Source organism: Gekko japonicus, unplaced genomic scaffold (genome assembly GCF_001447785.1).
Source record: "Gekko japonicus isolate JY-2015 unplaced genomic scaffold, Gekko_japonicus_V1.1 scaffold435, whole genome shotgun sequence".
NCBI classification, from domain to species: Eukaryota; Metazoa; Chordata; class Lepidosauria; order Squamata; family Gekkonidae; genus Gekko; species Gekko japonicus.
In genome coordinates, this window is record NW_015161417.1 from 549,108 (window position 1) to 566,457 (window position 17,350).

The following is a 17,350-nucleotide window of genomic DNA, read 5'->3' on the forward strand; positions in this document are numbered from 1 at the left end:
TGCCAAACTCCAGGTGGCACCTGGAGTTCTCCCACTGTTATAATCAATCTCCGGTTGACCAATATCAATTCCCCTGGAGAAAATGGCTGCTTTGGAGACGGGACTCTATAACATTATACCCTGCTGAGGTGCCCTCCCCTCCCCAAACCCCACCCTCCCCAAGGCTCCACCCCCAAAATCTCCAGGTGTTTCCCAACCCAGAGCTGGCAGCCCTATCCCCTGAGGACTCATTAGCATAACAGGCCAGTTGGATTCACTGAGCTGGTTGGAGGAGGCAGGCGGCGTTATATGTCCAAACCAAAGGTTAGCTGTCATTGCTATAGCTCAGAAACATCTGCTGAAGTCGTTTTTTCTCCTAGTCGTACTCTCGTCTCAACGTACAGGCTCTGATCTGACTTGTCAGGCTTCTCAGTCTTTCACTGTTAGCCCCCACGTCTCCACGCCAAGAATACGGGGAGTCGGCGCCAGGCGTCCGTCTCTGCTGCAGCAGAGTCGTCTCTCGCTTTGCCAGGACTTGGATTCGCCCCACCTGCAGATCGGCACCCCTCAGACGGCAGCGGGGAAGGGCTCTGGCCAGCTGGAGGCCAGCTCGGTCCCAGGATCCTTTTCAGAGAGCCGAAGCCCTGGAGATCTAGGTAAGCAAACCACCCCGGTTGATTTCCTTGTAATGATGGTGGTAGGCCTCGTGGCCTCATTCCCGAGTTCATTTGCACAACCAAAACAAAAAAAGGTCAGGAGTCCCCAAATGCTGCTGAACCTGTAGGGACTTACAGAATTCTTGAAAATGAGTAGAGGTAGGTCACTACCACAAAATGCCTGCTACAGAGGTGGGTGGCATTGATCATAAAGCTTTGGGTGGTTCCACAGAACATTAGGAAGATCCAAACCAAGCTTTCTCCTATGACGGAGGCAGTTGTTTCTCAAATGGATGCTCCATGCAGACACAAAGGGAATGCCAGTTTGGTGCAGTGGTTAGGAGTGCGGACTCTAATCTGGGCGAACCGGGTTTGATTCCCTACTCTTTCACATGCAGCTGCTCGTGTGACCTTGGGTCAGTTACAGATTCTTTCAGAGCTGTTCTGTCAAAAGCAGTTCTTAAAAGAGCTCTCTCAGCCCCACCTACCTCACAGGGTGTCTGTTGTGGGGAGGGGAAGGGAAAGGAGATTGTAAGTTGGTCTGAGACTCCTTTGGTTATAAATCCAATCTCCTCCTTATCCACTTCTTTTCTTCTTCTCCTCCTCCTCCTCCTCCTTCGTCTTCTTCTTCCTCTTCTTCATCTCCTCGAATCTGGGAGAACTGGGTTTGATTTCCCACTCCTCCACATGCAGCTGCTGGTGTGGCCTTGGGCCAGTTACAAGTTCTTTCAGAGCTGTACTCTCAGAATCAGTCCTTAAAAGAGCTCTCTCAGCCCCACCTACCTCATAGGGTGTCTGTTGTGGGGAGGGGAAGGGAAAAGGATTGTAAGCCACTCCAAGAGAGACTACTTTGGGTAGTGAAGGGTGGGGTATAAATCCAATCTCCACTTCTTCTTCTTCTTCTCCTTCCTCCTCCTCCTCCTCCAGTTCTAAAGCAGCTCCTGCTCCAATGAAATGGAAGAATTTACTCGTCTGTCATTTCCCTGCAGATTCTGTCCAGCAGCCTTCTTTTACCTTTGAAACTGAGACTTCATCGCCCTGGGAGACGCATGATCCAGATGTCAGCTCAGCCAGGAGTAGTTTGCATCGCTCTCCAAGGTCCCTCTGCAAGGCAGTGGTGAAGGGGTTACAGAGCAACGAACCGGTCCAGTGGGAGATCACTTTTGACATTGGGCCACTTTTCCAAGACAGAAGAAGCGAGGAGGAGGACCTCTGGAATGAGACCTTCCACCACTTGGCTGCCCGGTCCATCATCCGGGACTTCGAACAGCTCGCCGAGAGGGAATGTGAAATTGAGCACGGTATTTGGTCTGCCTTGGCTGATAATTCTTTCAGGGAAAGGGAGAGGCTGAGACACTGGAAGTTTCTTCCAAACCTCTCAAGCTGGGTTTGCCAACCTCCAGGTGGGGCCTGAAGAGCTCCTTGGGGGAAATGGCTTCTTCGGAGGGTAGACTCTATGGCATTATATCCTGCTGAGGTCCCTCCCCTTCCCGAAACCTGTCCTTCCCAGGACCCATCCCTGAATCTCCAGGAATTTCTCAACCCGACGTTGGGAACCCTGTTTCAAGCTGTCCCCAGGTGACTCTAGGGGTCATGTCAGTTTTGCATGGTGGATGCTCACCTAATCAGAAGAAAACGTCTGGTAAAGTAAAGTAAAGGTTCCCTTGCTCGAAAGCCAGTCGAGTCCGACTCTAGGGTTGCGGTGCTCATCTCCGTTTCAAAGCCGAAGAGCTAGCGCTGTCCGAAGACGTTTCCGTGGTCATGTGGCCAGCATGACTAAACACCAAGGTGCACGTAACGCTGTTACCTTCCCACTGAAGTGGTACCTATTTATCTACTTGCAATTTCTTGCTTTCGAACTGCTAGGTTGGCAGGAGCTGGAACTAGAGATGGGAGCTCACTCCGTCATGCGGCACACTCGGGTCTTGAACTGCTGAACTACTGACCTTCCACAACCTGCAGTTCAGCATCTTAACCACTTGAGCCACCGCAGCTCCTGGTACACAAAGCTAAACTTAGTACAGGTTCTCAAACAAAACTACCCAAGTATCCATTTGAGTGTGGTTCAACGAGGAGGGTGCGAGTATACCACAGGGGCTCCGTTTGTTCCTAGACATCAGTCGCACAGGAGGTGATTGGAATCTCCTCCTAGGCCCCATGCTGTTTGTAGCTGGCCAGTGTACCTGGCAGGGAGCTGTTCTTGTTGGCAGCAGAGGAGAGGACTCACAATAATGGGTTTAAATTTAGGGTGGGAAGGTACGGGCTGGATATTAGGAGAAACTAAGAAGAGTTGTGCAACCGTGGAATCGGCTGCCTAGGGAGGTTCTGAGCTCCCCCTCCCCGGCAGTCTTCACGCAGCGGTTGGGCAAACACTTGTCAGGGATGCTCTAGGCTGATCCTGCATTGAGCAGGGTGGGTGGAGTAGATGGCTTCCATGGACCCTTCCAGCTTTGTGGCTCTATGATTCCGTGGCAATGCAGGCCCAGGCAGTAATAGGCGTACTGTGATGGCGTCATCAAAATACCTTGAACTGGCCCAGCCTGAACACCAGCCATTTAGCAGTCGAGGCAAGAAGCTAAATGAACCCCAGGGCAAAACCAGAAACACTTAAACACATTTATTTGGGAAAACAGAAGGCAATTTCAGGGATGTAGATTCAGAAATTTTCATATGATCTAGCAAATGCTTTGCCTTAATAGAGATGGAAGTAGTAGTAGATGGGGTTCCGTTTGTAAATGGAACCAAGGACAGTGCCTACCTGTGAAGATAAAGAAACTGGCACGTGGCAGGCTCCCAGAAGTAGAATTAGTCCTGATCCAACCCTTTGGCAACACCCTCCCCTATTGAGGAGGAACACCATGGAAATAATTTATTTAATTGGCATTACAGGCAATGTTCCCTCTAAGCCGTGGAGTCTTGTGAGCAAAAATCCTACTTTGTGAGCTGCTGGCATTAAAGTTGTGAGCAAGCGATTTGACTACTGCATCAGTCAGTTTGCTCTGGAGCCGTCCTTCCTGAGCTGAGACAAAAATGTGTGAGCCGTAGGCTAAAAAACTGTGAGCTGGCTCACACTAACTCACCTTAGAGGAAACACTGGGGTCACCCTTCAGAAGGAAGGCAGCGTGGTATAGTCCAATCCCATCAGATCTCGGAAGCTAAGCAGGGTCAGTCCTTGGATGGGAGGCCACCAAGGAAGACTCTGCAGAGGAAGGCGATGGCCAACCACCTCTGCTTTGCACTGGCCTTGAAAGCCCCTAGCGGTGGTCCCCATAAGTCAGCTGTGACTTGATGGCACTTTACACACACATGGCACACACCCCTCTTCAAGGGTTCAGGGCAAATAATGGTTCGCTAGTTATTCTGCCCTGCCCTTATCTTATATCACTCAGGTAGGGCTGCCAGTGCCACCTCTCAGCTGGGAAATACCTGGAGATTTGGGGGGGGTGGAGCCTGGGGATGGGAGGGGCTCAGCAGGGTATAATGCCATGGAGCCCACCTTCCAAAGTACTCCAGAGGAACGGTTGTCCATTGTCTGGAGATCAGTTGAAATTCCAGGAGATCTCCAGGCCCCACCTGCAGTTTGGCAAGCATATACTCAGGCAACCAGGGCTATTTTTGGGCAGGAACGCACAGGAACGGAGTTCCGGCTGGCTCCCACGTTGGCCACAGCCAGCAGGAACTCATTAGCATAACAGGCCACACCCAACATCAGAAACCCATTAGGACTGGCTACATTAGGGGTGCAAAGGAGTTCCTGCTACAAAAAAAGCCCTGGTTTTGACAACAAACAAGGTAAACAGAATAAGAAGCAAAAGGTGAGTGTGTCTGGATGACCACACTTCTGCGAACATGGGGTGTGTGGCCTAATATGCTAATGAGCTGTGCTGTCAGGGGTGTGTCCTAATAAGCAAATGAATGTCTGGTGTTGGGTGTGGCCTATTATGCTAATGAGTTCCTGCTGGGCTTTTTCTACAAAAAAAGCCCTGCAGGCAACTATCCCTTATATCCCTATTTTTATTTCTTTATTTGTTTAATTTCTCCCCAAAGGGGACACAGAGCTGCTTCCATCATTCTCCCCTCCTCTGTTTTATCCTCACAACAACCCTGTGTGGTAGGTTAGGCTGAGAGCGCACGATTGGCCCAAGGTCACCCAGCGCGCTTCCATGGCAGAGCAGGGGTTTCCAATATCGCCCGGGTGAGGCTCCGGGGAAAAGGGATTTTGAAGGGGAAGGCCAGCTTCCAAGAGTGCATCTTGCAGGGCTACCGGGATGCGTACAAAGTGCGCTTCAGGCTAGGGAGCATTCTTTAAAAACTTGAGTTGGGAGCTCCCCGTAGGAGCTTTGGCTTTTGCAGGGTGTTTACAGGAAGTACCAGCACATTGAATTGAGCCCAGAAGGAACAGGAGGGCGTCCTCGCCACTGCTGGAGCAAGGCTGCTAATGGGCTGAAGTGAGATCAGAGCCCTCCGCATCTGTTGACGCTTCAGCATTAGTCACCAGAAAGAGGAAATTGCCGTAATGCTCTCTTGTTAGAATGATTAGATAGATTTGTCCTCATTTACGCAGGTGTCTGGCAGGAGAAACTAGACTGCTTTCCAAAGTCTCATCGTGCTTAGGAGGCCGAAGGGGCTCCCCAGTGTATGGCTGGGAGAACGGCGGCGGCGGGGGGGGGGGGGGGAGACTTCCTTGGGAGACTCAGACCTTCAACCCTTCAGAAGATTTTACTGCAAAATCAATATAGGCCCATTCATACATTTGGGGTTGTTGTTTTTTTAAAAAAAGATACTTCTATCTTACCTTTCTACTGTTTTTTACATCAAGGCTGTGTTTTCACAGGGGGTCTTTGGAAAGATGCCGGTGGGCGGGCTGCCCGCCTGCCTCCCCACAGCTACTCAGGGCAGACGCGCCATTTGCTTGCCTGACCCTCTCCCCTCAAGGCAGCCGCAGTGGTGCTGCACACAGAATCACCGAGTTGGAAGGGTCCACAGAGGCCATCCAGTCCAACCCCCTGCTCAGTGCAGGATCAGCCGAGAGCATCCCGGACAAGGGTTCGTCCAGCCGCCGCTTGAAGACCGCCATGCGTTCTCCACCTCCCTAGGCGGCCACTGCTGAACTACACTAACTGTACAAAACAAATTCCTAATATCCAGCCGGTACCTTCCCGCCCTTCATTTAAACCCATGCTTGTGAGTCCTCTCCTCTGCTGCCAACAGGAGCAGCTCCCTGCCCTCCTCTAAGTGACGGCCCTTCTGATACTTAAAGGGAGCAATCCTGTCTCCCCTCAACCTTCTCTTCTCCAGACGGAACATTCCCAAGTCCCTCAGCCTTTCCTCACAGAGCTTGGTCTCCAGTCCCCTGATCATCCTCACCGCTCTTGTCTGCACCTGCTCCATTTCGTCCACACGCCCTTTTTGAAGTGAGGCCTCCAGAACTGCACACAGTACTCCAGGTGTGGCCTGACCAATGCAGTGTAAAGTGGGACTGTGGCATGTGCCAGAAGAGGAGGAGAGGAGAGGAGAGAAGAGAAGGGTAAAGAACCCTGGGAGAGAGAGGACAGGTAGAAAGCAGTTCTGCAGGCTGGTGGTGACAGGCTTCTGGTAGCCTGAGAGGTGGGGAACCGGGCCACAGCAGTTGCCTGACAGTGCCATCCCCTGGCACCAGCTGGGTTTCATGTAATCTCAAGGTAAAAGCAAGCAAAATATTTTAAAAACTTCAATACGGTATAAAGTGAAAACAACAATAATCAGACCTCTGGTAGCCTGACACGTGGGGAACCGGGCAGAGGGGCCCCTCAAGGGCTGCAGCAGTTGCCTGGCAGTGCCATCCCCTGGCACCAGCTGGGTTTCATGTAATCTCAAGGTAAAAGCAAGCAAAATATTTTAAAAACTTCAATACGGTATAAAGTGAAAACAACAATAAAGCAATCACAATCGAAATGAGAGAGCTGTTGAGACTGAGTGAAATGTCAACACTGAAACACTCCCAAATGCTCTCTGAAAGAAGCAAATCCACACATTACGAAATACGCAGATTGGGTCTGGGGTCCCCCCGCCCCGGATTTCCCAGTGGAATATTTCAGGTGAGTGAGGGTGGGGGAGGCTGAAGTGCCTTCTCCACATGTCCGGCAGTCCCCCAGCCCAAATCAGGCACCACATGGCTGGGAATGGAGGAGAACCCATGGCTGACATCTGACGGTCACGCTACAGGCGGGAGACGTAACCTAGGTTACCCCGAAATGTGCGAATTGGAGATCGCGCCAGCCCAGGCCATGGTCATGCAGTGGCTAATCAGAGAGGCCAACAAATTGTGCTTTCAGGCACTGCTGTGGAGTTTCACAGTTCTTGTTCGTTCTTAAGCTGAAAACAGCTGACAGGGTTTTTTCCCAGAGGGTTGAATGGACTTTGAAAGAGGAATCACTGCTGAGGGTACGCATCCCCCAACTCGCAGCTCTTGTCAAACAGGATTTCCCCCCCCCCCTAGTTTCTAAAACCCGTTTGGCCAGAGGACACTGAGACAAAAAGATATATGTGTGTATGCCGCGGGAAGCGTAGTCTCTCCCTATCTGCTTGCGTCTCTCTTGAAAAACGATTTCCTGCCTCCCAGCCTAACTGCAACTTTTTGCCCTGCTTCAGGGTCCGGCCGACGGTACCAGCTGAACGCCCTGCATACCAGCAAAGCTTGCAATGTCATCAGCAAATACACGGCCTTCCTCCCAGTAGACCTGAGCAATAACAGCTACTTGCCGACTGTGGTTGAATACCCCAATGCAGGTAAAGGAGTTTGGCTGGCACTTGAGAAAGACGCCATCTCAGACACTCTGGTACTCCATACTCATTCGCCCGGAATGGGGGCTGGGTCAGAGGATATGGGGGGACCCAAGGGTGAACCACGAATGCATACACAGCAATGCACAAGGGTGACAGTGGAGGGAGGGCGGATTCTGTTTGCGCTAGGCCCTTGATTCTATGATTCTGTGACATAAGAGGGTGTATTGAAAGTTATATCTAGTCACGACATCCTGCCAGTTGAAGGCCAGTGTATAACAAGGCAGCTGAATAGGCCTGGAGTATTTCTAAGCAGCTGGCAATCAGACGGCTATGCACATCCTTGAGAATCTTCCACATGACGAACCTCTGGCAATAGGCCTCCTATATTCTCAGAGTACTTACCATAAGAGTCATAGATTCATAGAATGTTAGAGTTGGAAGGGACCTTGCAGGTCATCTAATCCAACCCCCTGCACTCTGCAGGAGTATAGTCGAAAGATAGCCCTACATACCTACAACATACCTGAAAGATGGTCGTCCAGCCTCCGCTTGAAAACGTCCAGCAAAGGCCCATCCACCACCTCCCGAGGCAGACTGTTCCACTGCTCAACCACTCTTACAGTTAAGACGTTTCTCCTGATATTTAGCCGGTAATGACTCCCTTGTAATTTCCACCCATTAGATCTAGTCCGGAGCAAGAGAGAATAGTTCTGCTCCATCTTCTACATGACAGCCCTTCAGATACTTGAAGACTGCAATCATGTCCCCTCTAAGCCTTCTCTTTCCCAGGCTAAACATACCCGACTCTTACAGCCTTTCCTTATAAGACTTGGATTCCAACCCTCTCACCATCCTGGTTGCCCTCTTCTGGACACGCTCAAGCTTGTCAACATCCTTCCTAAAATGTGGTGCCCAAAACTGGACACAGTACTCCAGGTGAGGCCCGACCATAGCAGAATAGAGCGGAACTACCACCTCCCATGATCTGGACACGATGTTTCTGTTAATGCATCCTAAGACTGCATTAGCTTTCTTCACAGCCACATTGCACTGCAGGCTCATGTTTAGTGATCAACCAGAACACCTAGATCCCTTTCACATGTGCTGCTGTCAAGCCAAGAGTCGACCCTGCCCTCATTTCTCAAGCTACAGACCGAACGTGTTAATCAAACCTTGGAACAATATTTGCGTTGCTTCACCAACTACCAGCAAGACGATTGGGCGGACTTGCTGCCACTGGCGGAGTTTTGTTACAACAACACGACACATTCCTCTATGGGAATGTCCCCTTTCAAAGCACTGTATGCCTATGACAGTCCCCCTATGCCATTCCTAGAGGGCGACACTTTGGGCCCGGGGGATCCCGTGCGGTGGCATCAGCAACTTAAAGACTCATGGCCTTTACTTCTCCATCCCCAGAGTAAATCTTTTAAATTTTTGGAACACCAGCAAATTTCAGTGCCAGCTAGGGTTGCCAACCTCCAGGTGAGGCCTGGAGAGCTCCTGGAATTACAACTGATCTCCATATGACAGAGATAACTTTCCCTGGAGGAAATAGTTGATTTGGGGGGCTAGGGGAGACTCTGTGGCATTATGTTCAGCTGGTGTCCCTCCCGGCCCTCACTGGCTTTACCCCCCAAATTTCCAGGCATTTTCCAACCTGGAACTGACTATACTTCCCCAGACTACAATCAGGTTTTCAGGCTCCCATGGCTCCCACTCCAGTGGGAAACCTCCCACTTAGCCTCCTCAGGTCCCCAGCAGGGGGAAATGGAGGTGGCATAGGCATTGGACCAAGGTCAGGACCTCTCACAAACTATGGTAGAATTTCAGAGGACTCCTAGAGCATTGCACCAACATGCTGATGTCACTTCCTGGTTCTTGCAGGAAGTGACACCACAGCATTGGCACAATGCCTATTTGCATGTCTCTGCCTCCTCAAAGCTCCTCCCAGGTGCCAACACTGGGCTGGGTATCCTGTTCAAGTCTCTCACCCTTCTTCCTTTTTCTTTTTCCACATCAGTATATTTCGCTATCAATTGTTTGTAAAAGCACATCAGTCTCCCTGGTTGCACCATTAAGTAGAATTTCACTTACATCTGAAAACAGTTCCAGACATTATATTCTGAGTTTTGCAAATTCACTATTTGATATTTGATTTACAGAATTCATACTCGGTTTTTAGTTGAAGTGGAACCCTCAGCAATCTTGGCCAAATGAAAGTTCTTTGAATCCACCGCCCCCCCCCCCAACTAAAAATTCACTTTCATTAATCACATCCGAAGGCCAAATTTTAAATGGCTGTTGCATGATTTAAAAAAATAATAATGAAACGGATATTCTCTGGCAAGGAAGAAGCATTCTGAAACATAAGGAAAAAAGGGCTATACTATGTTATGACATGTTAAGAAGAGCCAATTAAAGTTTGCAAAATGTGGGTCCAGTTAGGCCATGACTCAGAACTGGATAACCTGATTTGCATGCAGAAGGTCCCAGGTTCAATTTCTGTTAAAGGAGCTCTGGTAGTAGGATCTCTGCCTTAATACCTGGAGAGACACTACTCATGAGAGTAGATCAATGTCTGACTTGATAAAACAGGTTCATATATTAAATATTACTTAGTCAAAACCTAACCAGCCTACAGAAAGCAAGTCAGCAGCCAAGGTAACCAGCTCTAGTGAAACCCAATACTCTGGTCGATCTGTCTCACCCCATAACACAAACAACTCCTTTCTCTTTGTGCTAAGGTCCTGCACTGAAACCAGGCAGCCAACGGAGCCTGGGTTCCGAGAGCCGGAGACACCGAGGGTTCTCTGTGGGCCTGGGACGCACCCAGTCAGTCTATGGGCAAGATGGAGCAGACAATGGATTCTACAGTATGAGTAAGATACCAGCACTTTCTAACTTTTTTTTCTGGGGATGTTCAGTTCAGGGACCTAATGGCATTAAGCCTTGCTATTTCGTTTCAGAAGATAAATAACCTGATCCTCTAATGATGATTTACAACACTCAGGATGTTTCATTGGGATTGTTATAGCAGAAATAGTGTGCTGTACCAAGCAGGCACAGCAAATCGGGCTGGATGCCTTGTGAACTCACTGGCAACTCACACTAGGCTTTAAAGGGTTCCTGTTGCCTTGGGTGCCAGCATGCCTGGCCCACGAACCACTCCAATGAACTGCACAAACCTCGGTGAAAACCGAACCAGTTCATGGGTGGTTCACGTGAGAAACAATTGCACAAACGAAAGTTTGCAAACCACGAACAGGGTCCAGCTCGTGACGAACTTTGGTTCGTGAATTGGTTCGTACCCATCCCTATTCCTCTGTTCTCTACAGGAAATTCTGGTATCCCTGAAATATTAATATATAGTTTCATAGAAAGGACTGCTTTTGAGGCGAGAGTGCTTCTCCTTGCAGCTTCTGGCCCTATAGTCCCTCAGGGAAAAATTATATATAACATCCATTTCAAATAGTCCCAACAACAATCGAAATACAGACTAACAGCCAATTAATATAAACACAATCCTCCTTTTCAGTAATTAGTATAAGAAATTCTCATACCTAAAATATTAATGTATAGTTTCACAGAAAGGAGTGTATCTGAGGTGAGAGTGCTTCTCCATGCAGCTTCAGGCCCCTCAGGGAAAACTGCGCCTTTTTCCCCATATAAGGAATACCCCAACTCTTTAACTCCCTCTAGTGGACTCAGCGTTACACAAGCATCCCAGGAGATCTGAGAACTGCAGAGGGAGCAGGGGAGACAAGAAAGTTTCATTCTGCTGATAGAAAACTTAGCCTGGATCCAACCCATCTTTTCCCAACCTGCAACGTCCCCAGGGTGAAATGTTCCCATTGTGGAAACACATGTGTCCATGAAAGTCTAAGACAACTACCTGGCCCATGAGAAGGTCTTAGGGATGCCAGGTCCGATGATCATGTTGGTGGGGGAGGGACTTTATGAGAATGGGGGCAGAGTGCTGCGACACAGAAGTGATGTCATCACGTTGGCAACGTCATGCGGCAACGCTCTGGTTTTTGGGTTATGTCAGCACATTGTATTTGGGGGCAGGATTTCCCCCCGCTGGCCAGCTGGCCGGCGGCAGGCAGGAACCCAAAAAACTGGGGGATCCCCCACCCCCAACTGGGGAATGGCATCCTTAGGTGGTCTGCTCTTACCTCCTCTGCCATCGAAGCCAAATCTGTGGGCAGTTGTACATGAGCCTGAAAGCGGCGCGGCAGACACCACAGTTGCTGGTTATCACCTGGGGAGGCCCAGCAGTTGCAGTGATGTGGAGGAGAAAGCCGGTGCTCACTGCTTCTTTTCTTCTCCTCCCCTGCAGACACAGAAGAGAGCAGCCTGTCTCCATGCAGTACACCATCTTCCTCTGGCTGGGAACGCTACACTTTCCCAGATGGTAAGGAAAGACTTGTGAGGAATCCTGTGGGGAGGGACAAGAATTAGGTAAAGATTCAGCAGTTAGGAAAGGTTGTTGCCAAGCCTGGAACTCAGAGGGACTCAGGACAGGGATGGGCACAGTCCTCTCTGCCAGAACACCCCTCCTCCATCCTCCTGGTCTGCCACAGGTCAATGACAGTGGCTCACATCTATGGCTGGCATACCCTGAGAAATCTGAATGTTTGAGAATCCCCAGCTGATTCCCTAATGCAACCTCTTTGGGGATGTTGAAGCTCTGCCTGTTTGTTTGGTTAGTTGGGTTGGGTTGGGTCTGTCCCCCCCCCCACTGTACTTATGGCAACCTCATGGTGTTTTCAAGGTGAGAGACGTTCAGAGGTGGTTTGCCATTGCCTGCCTCTTTGTGGCAACCCTGGAATTCCGTGGTGGTCCCCCATCCAAGTGCTAATCAGGGCCGACCCCCCCTAAGCAGCTGAAATCTGACGAGATCGGACTAGCCTGGGCCATCTGGGTCAGGCCCTGCCTGAGTTAGCCCATAACTAAGGATTGCCAGTGTGATTACTAATGCCTCCTCCAAGCAAATGGGAGTGCATCTTTGCCTTGGGAGTTTTTTTTTCTTACGAGTTCTCATAGCCTGTCTTTCTACCAATACTGGCAACGAGAAATTCCCAACTATACAAACTTTAAAAAAAAAATAAGACAAGGGAATTGGTGCTGTGGCAAGCCCAGGCAGTTCCTTGTTCTAGCTATAGGACTGCCAGAGGATTGAGAGGGGAGGGGGGGAACACAGCTGACTAGCGGCCCTTGCCTGCTGATTCTTCATTTTAATACTGGGACGTCTATTTTTACACAGTTCCGCTGCGCAGTCCATCCGTTTCCTCCCAGAAATCCATCGAGAGCCTCTTTACTGCCAGGTAGGACTGTTCTCTGGTAGATTGGGGCGGGTGGTGGAGGATAATAATATAATAATAATTAAATGCTTTCAAGTCATAACTGACTAATGCCAACCCCTCATGTGGTTTTCTTGGAAGATAAAAGCAGAGGTGGTTTGCCATTGCCTTCCTTTGCAAAGCAACCCCAGACTTCCCTGGTGGTCTCCCATTCAAGTACTAATCATTGTAAACTCTGCTTAACTTCCAAGCTGATCTGGGGCTATTCAGGTTGCTGGTGCCAGAATAGGAGAGTTCAATGAACATCCATCCCTCATTCATGAAAGTATGAATTACTGTCTTTCAACTGTACCTTCTCAGAAATTGCTAGACTCACAGCGTCCTTTTAAGAGCCACTCAATAAATATATATAGAAGTGAACAAAATGTAGGAATGAAAAGAAGCTCTCTGAGCATCTTCAAGTGACATTGCGTGAATGCCTGCCAGGTTAAGGATGTGTTATTTTTAAATATCTTGTCGAAACAGGGTTTGGAAGCAGTTAAAATTCATTGCACACCGATTCTGGTTGGAAACAATGGACCCCTCCCACACGCCCTATAAGGCCAGATTTCAGGGTGACACCGGCTGAGGCAAAAGCCTTCACCCAAGGGACTTTGCACTCACCAAACCAGGATTGTAAATCAGCCTGAAACCACAGTTTGAAATACCTGGTTCAGATGTTGTTAGCCGCCTTGAGCCAGATATCTGGAAAGGCGGGATATAAATATAAACAATAAATAAATAAATAAATAAAATGTGAAGCACAAACCATAGTTTGCCAGTTCAGATGTAACAGTAGACTTAGGTTTGCACTGAAGGGGGAGTCACTAATCACCTCTGAGGGTGCCCTGGGCAGCATTCATACTGCTGCATGCATTCAACAATGAGCCAGATGCAAACATGTCATTTGCCTGGTCCTGGTGGGCATTCTTCCCACATGCCCTGGCCTCCAGGCCAGTGGGATAAAAGTAAGGAATGGAAAATGTCATCCAGGTGAAACCCTTGACATGATGTCAGCTGATGCTCTGGATGCTCTGGTATTACCATAGAGTTTCCAAAACATCAGATGATGTCACATCTAGGGATGGGCACGAACCGTCTCACAAATTAAAGTTTGTGATGAATGTTGGCTTGTTCGTGCTTTGTGAAGTCAAGTTCGTGGCAGGTCACTGGGCACGAATTTTCCACGAACTTTCAAGTTGTTTGTGCTGGTTCATGAGTGGAGACATTTCCAAACAGACTGTATCCACTCAATCAAAATGTTTACATAACTTCAAAGCAACAACGTGGAGGGTATGTAGAGGAGCATCCTGGGGAAGTCCCCTGTGACTTTGATGTCTCTAGGTCATTTTGACAGGTGCAGGTTCAGGAGTGTATAGAACAGATCCTGTGCAAGCTAGAGACACAAAACTTGCAGCAGACCTCCCCTGGATGCTCCTCTACCTGCCTTCCAAGTTTGGCGAGGATTGGATTTATGGGTTAGGGTTAGTTACACCCCCCCCCCAAAGAAGGTGCCTTGCGATGTCCAAACTGGGGCACTTTAACAAAGAGCAATTTGTTATCTTGTCTACAGATCAGGAATTTTTACACAAGGACCAGGCTGTGATTTTCAAATCCTGGTTTGTAGGCAAGAAAGAAACTGCAGTTTGTAGAAGCAGTCCAGATTGAAGATGTTTTCATACATGCTGAATAATACACTCTCAATCCACTTTACAACTGGATTTTACTGTGTGAAACGGTGAAATCCACTTGCAAATGATCACTGAAGTGCATTGAAAGTTGATTGAAAGTCCACTTTATTCAGCGTGCAATAAAGCATTATTAGACCTCACAAGACATTGTGGTTAAACTAGGATGTTAACCATTTTGATGCATTGTGCAAAGGGGAGACAGGAGGAAGCATATGAGCCGAAGGGCTTCCTGTGTCATACTCCTCACAACTAAACTAGGGTTTGTGACAGCAGAATGCAGCCACTTGAAGGAAAAACCTGCCATCTTTCTCTGGCTGAGTTTCTCTCACCAAAACGGTGTGTCCATTTGGGAAGGGGCGGTGGGGCTGTGAGGTGGCATGGAACGGCCTTCCTTTGTGACATCTCGGTCTGGTTGGCCCAGGTTGACCTTTAACAAAACAAGACTGCTGAATCGAGCGGCCAAGGGCTTTATGGGCAAATCTGCCACCAGGACCAGCGAATCGAGTCTGGAGAGCGACAATGAAAACATTGACTACCTGCCTCTCGTAAGTATCTCACACTGTGGGGTCCCCACAACTCAGAGGGAACAACAGACTACAGCCCTCCAGAAGGTATAGCGAGGAGCCCAAGAGTCGCTTGTGAGGGCATGCACCACCTTGTTATCACCAGCATAGTTTGCTGACAGAACTTGAGCATCGGTGAGGGAGTGCTCTTTTAGTGCTGCGGCCACTAACTTCTTCTCAAAATCCCAAGAACGCCCACACACTCAGCAAGCCTATAGAACATCCAGGCATGCCATTTTGTTTATTTATTTTATTTATTTTGGGATTTATATCCCGCCCTACCCGTACGGCCCAGGGCGGCAAGTCACAGTTTAATGGTGGGTTTTAAATTCCTTCTCATTGGGTACCTTCTAAGGAAATGTTGTCACCTCTTCTCCTCAGGTGTCTCTGCAGCTGGCCTGTGGCGCCTTCCTGTTGACCAAGGCATTCTGTGAGGCCATCAACATCCCCATGGAGAAGCTGAAGTGGACTTCTCCTTTTGCCTGCCACCGGATGGCGCTCAGTCCCTCCGCCAGTTCCTACGACTCCCGAAAGTCAGGTGTGCTGGGGGAAGCCAAGAGCTCTGGAGGTGGCCAGCAGCTACCGTCTGGTGGCAACATTCTAGGAGAAAACGGAAAACCCTTGGCTGACAAACAAGGGGAGAGTGAGGTGGGCCGGGCCCGTCACTTCTCCGGCAGTGCAGCCGAGAGCTTCTCCAAAGCCCTGAAGGCCGAGAACAAACTCTCCCCTCCTGCCATCACCATCCGGCGCTTTTCCTCCCCAGAGAATGCTTTGTCACCTGAGGGGTCTCAGGCCGACAGTGGCAGGGGCTCCGAGACAGACAGCTCCGAACTACAGGCTTGGCTCTTCGACATCGAACTCCAGCAGCAGACAGAACCGGAGGGAATGCTCTGGGCCACAGCCGTCGCCTTGGCCTGGCTTGAGCACAGCTCCGCTTCCTACTTCATCGAGTGGGAGCTGGTGGCGGCCAAGGCCAGTTCGTGGCTCAGCGAACAAGAGTTCCCGGAAGGCCGAAGCCTCCTCACGGTGAAAGCAGCGGCACAGCAGTTGTTTGTCCTGCTCAGGCACTGGGATGAAAACCTGGAGTTTAATTTGCTTTGTTATAACCCTAAGAACGTTTAGGGGAGGGGAGGGAGTCCGGGAATGGAGAAAGGGTGAGGTGGGAAGGTCAGGTGCAGTGACAACATCCCAGGCCTTAACAAAATACACTCATAACCTCCTATATGCTGCCAGAAACGTTCTCCTCAGTTGGGTCAAACAATGCTGCTTGCAGAGGTCTCTTTTACCTCATGGCCTCTCTCACTCTATTCCAGTAACAACCCCACATTTTGCTATGGGGGGGAGTTGCTCAGGTGTCCTTTAAATACAGTGGTGATTATTATTCATCCTTTTTGATCCTGTTTTGGATGTGCAAAGTGGCTGCATCACGGTTATTCCCCTCTGACGTTCTTTCCACTGGCTTCAGTGTCTGCTGAGTACCATCCATGTAGCATCCTTTGGTGTTATTCAAACTCACAGCGAACATGATATTGGCTGCCTTAGTCTCAAGTCAGACCATTGGACTGTCTTGCCCAAGCCTGTCTGGTCTTGACCAACAGCAGTTATTGTTGAACTGGACATGCCAGGGGTTGAACCCGGAACCTTCTGCATGCCAAGCATGTGCTCTGCCCCTAAGGCTTTCCCTGCAGGCATAGCATCCCCTGCTTGTGTGGGAGCGAGGCTCTCCAATACGCATATTGTGGTTGAAATCCCTGCTGGCTAAATATTTCACGACTCCAAGAAACCGTCGCCTCCATATCTGCCAGCGTGATGCAAAACAACCGGATCCCTCCCTTTGCGAACTTTGCGTGCAAAGTTCGGCGACTGTGGTTGGGAGTGCAGATCCACAGTGGCATGCTTGTGACCTGCAGCTGTTTGGCTTCCCAGACTGACTTGATTTCTCCCCGTGTCCCCTTCTTTAGCAAACCCAGATGGTGTGACCTTTTCATAGACAGCATGAGGGTGCTTGCAGTAGGGGTGTGGTTCAGGAACCTCCAGCCAAAGGGGACAGATAAGATTTCTTCTGGGCTTCCATGTTCTGCAGGCTTCTAGGCTTGCAGGATAGGATCCGTAAAGCTGGTACAGTTGCTTTGTGTAGCCCCCGGGCAAAATGGAGAATGCAAACAGGCATGGGGTTCATTGCTGTCTGAATCTGCAGAAGATTGGGTGAATTCTTTCTTTACTGACTTGTCAAAAGTGGTTTATGTCTCCCTTTCTCAGCACATATTTTCAAACAGCTTACGATGACTGAGGGGAAAAAAATAAAACAAATGCCTATTATTTATTATTTCACTTTTTTTGGTACAATATAT

General features: G+C 49.4%; 1 protein-coding gene across 1 annotated transcript in view; it reads left to right on the forward strand.

Annotated features, from left to right (window-relative positions):
• VWA5B1 (von Willebrand factor A domain containing 5B1) overlaps positions 1-16,121 on the forward strand; it is an 80,053-nt gene extending 63,932 nt beyond the window's left edge. The window contains exons 14-21 of the mRNA XM_015427880.1: positions 404-635; positions 1,625-1,936; positions 7,266-7,403; positions 10,166-10,282; positions 11,743-11,817; positions 12,670-12,730; positions 14,858-14,981; positions 15,381-16,121. Coding sequence (XP_015283366.1) covers positions 404-635; positions 1,625-1,936; positions 7,266-7,403; positions 10,166-10,282; positions 11,743-11,817; positions 12,670-12,730; positions 14,858-14,981; positions 15,381-16,121 — 1,800 coding nt within the window. The remainder of the gene's footprint in view (positions 1-403; positions 636-1,624; positions 1,937-7,265; positions 7,404-10,165; positions 10,283-11,742; positions 11,818-12,669; positions 12,731-14,857; positions 14,982-15,380) is intronic.
• The last annotated feature ends 1,229 nt before the right edge of the window (positions 16,122-17,350 follow it).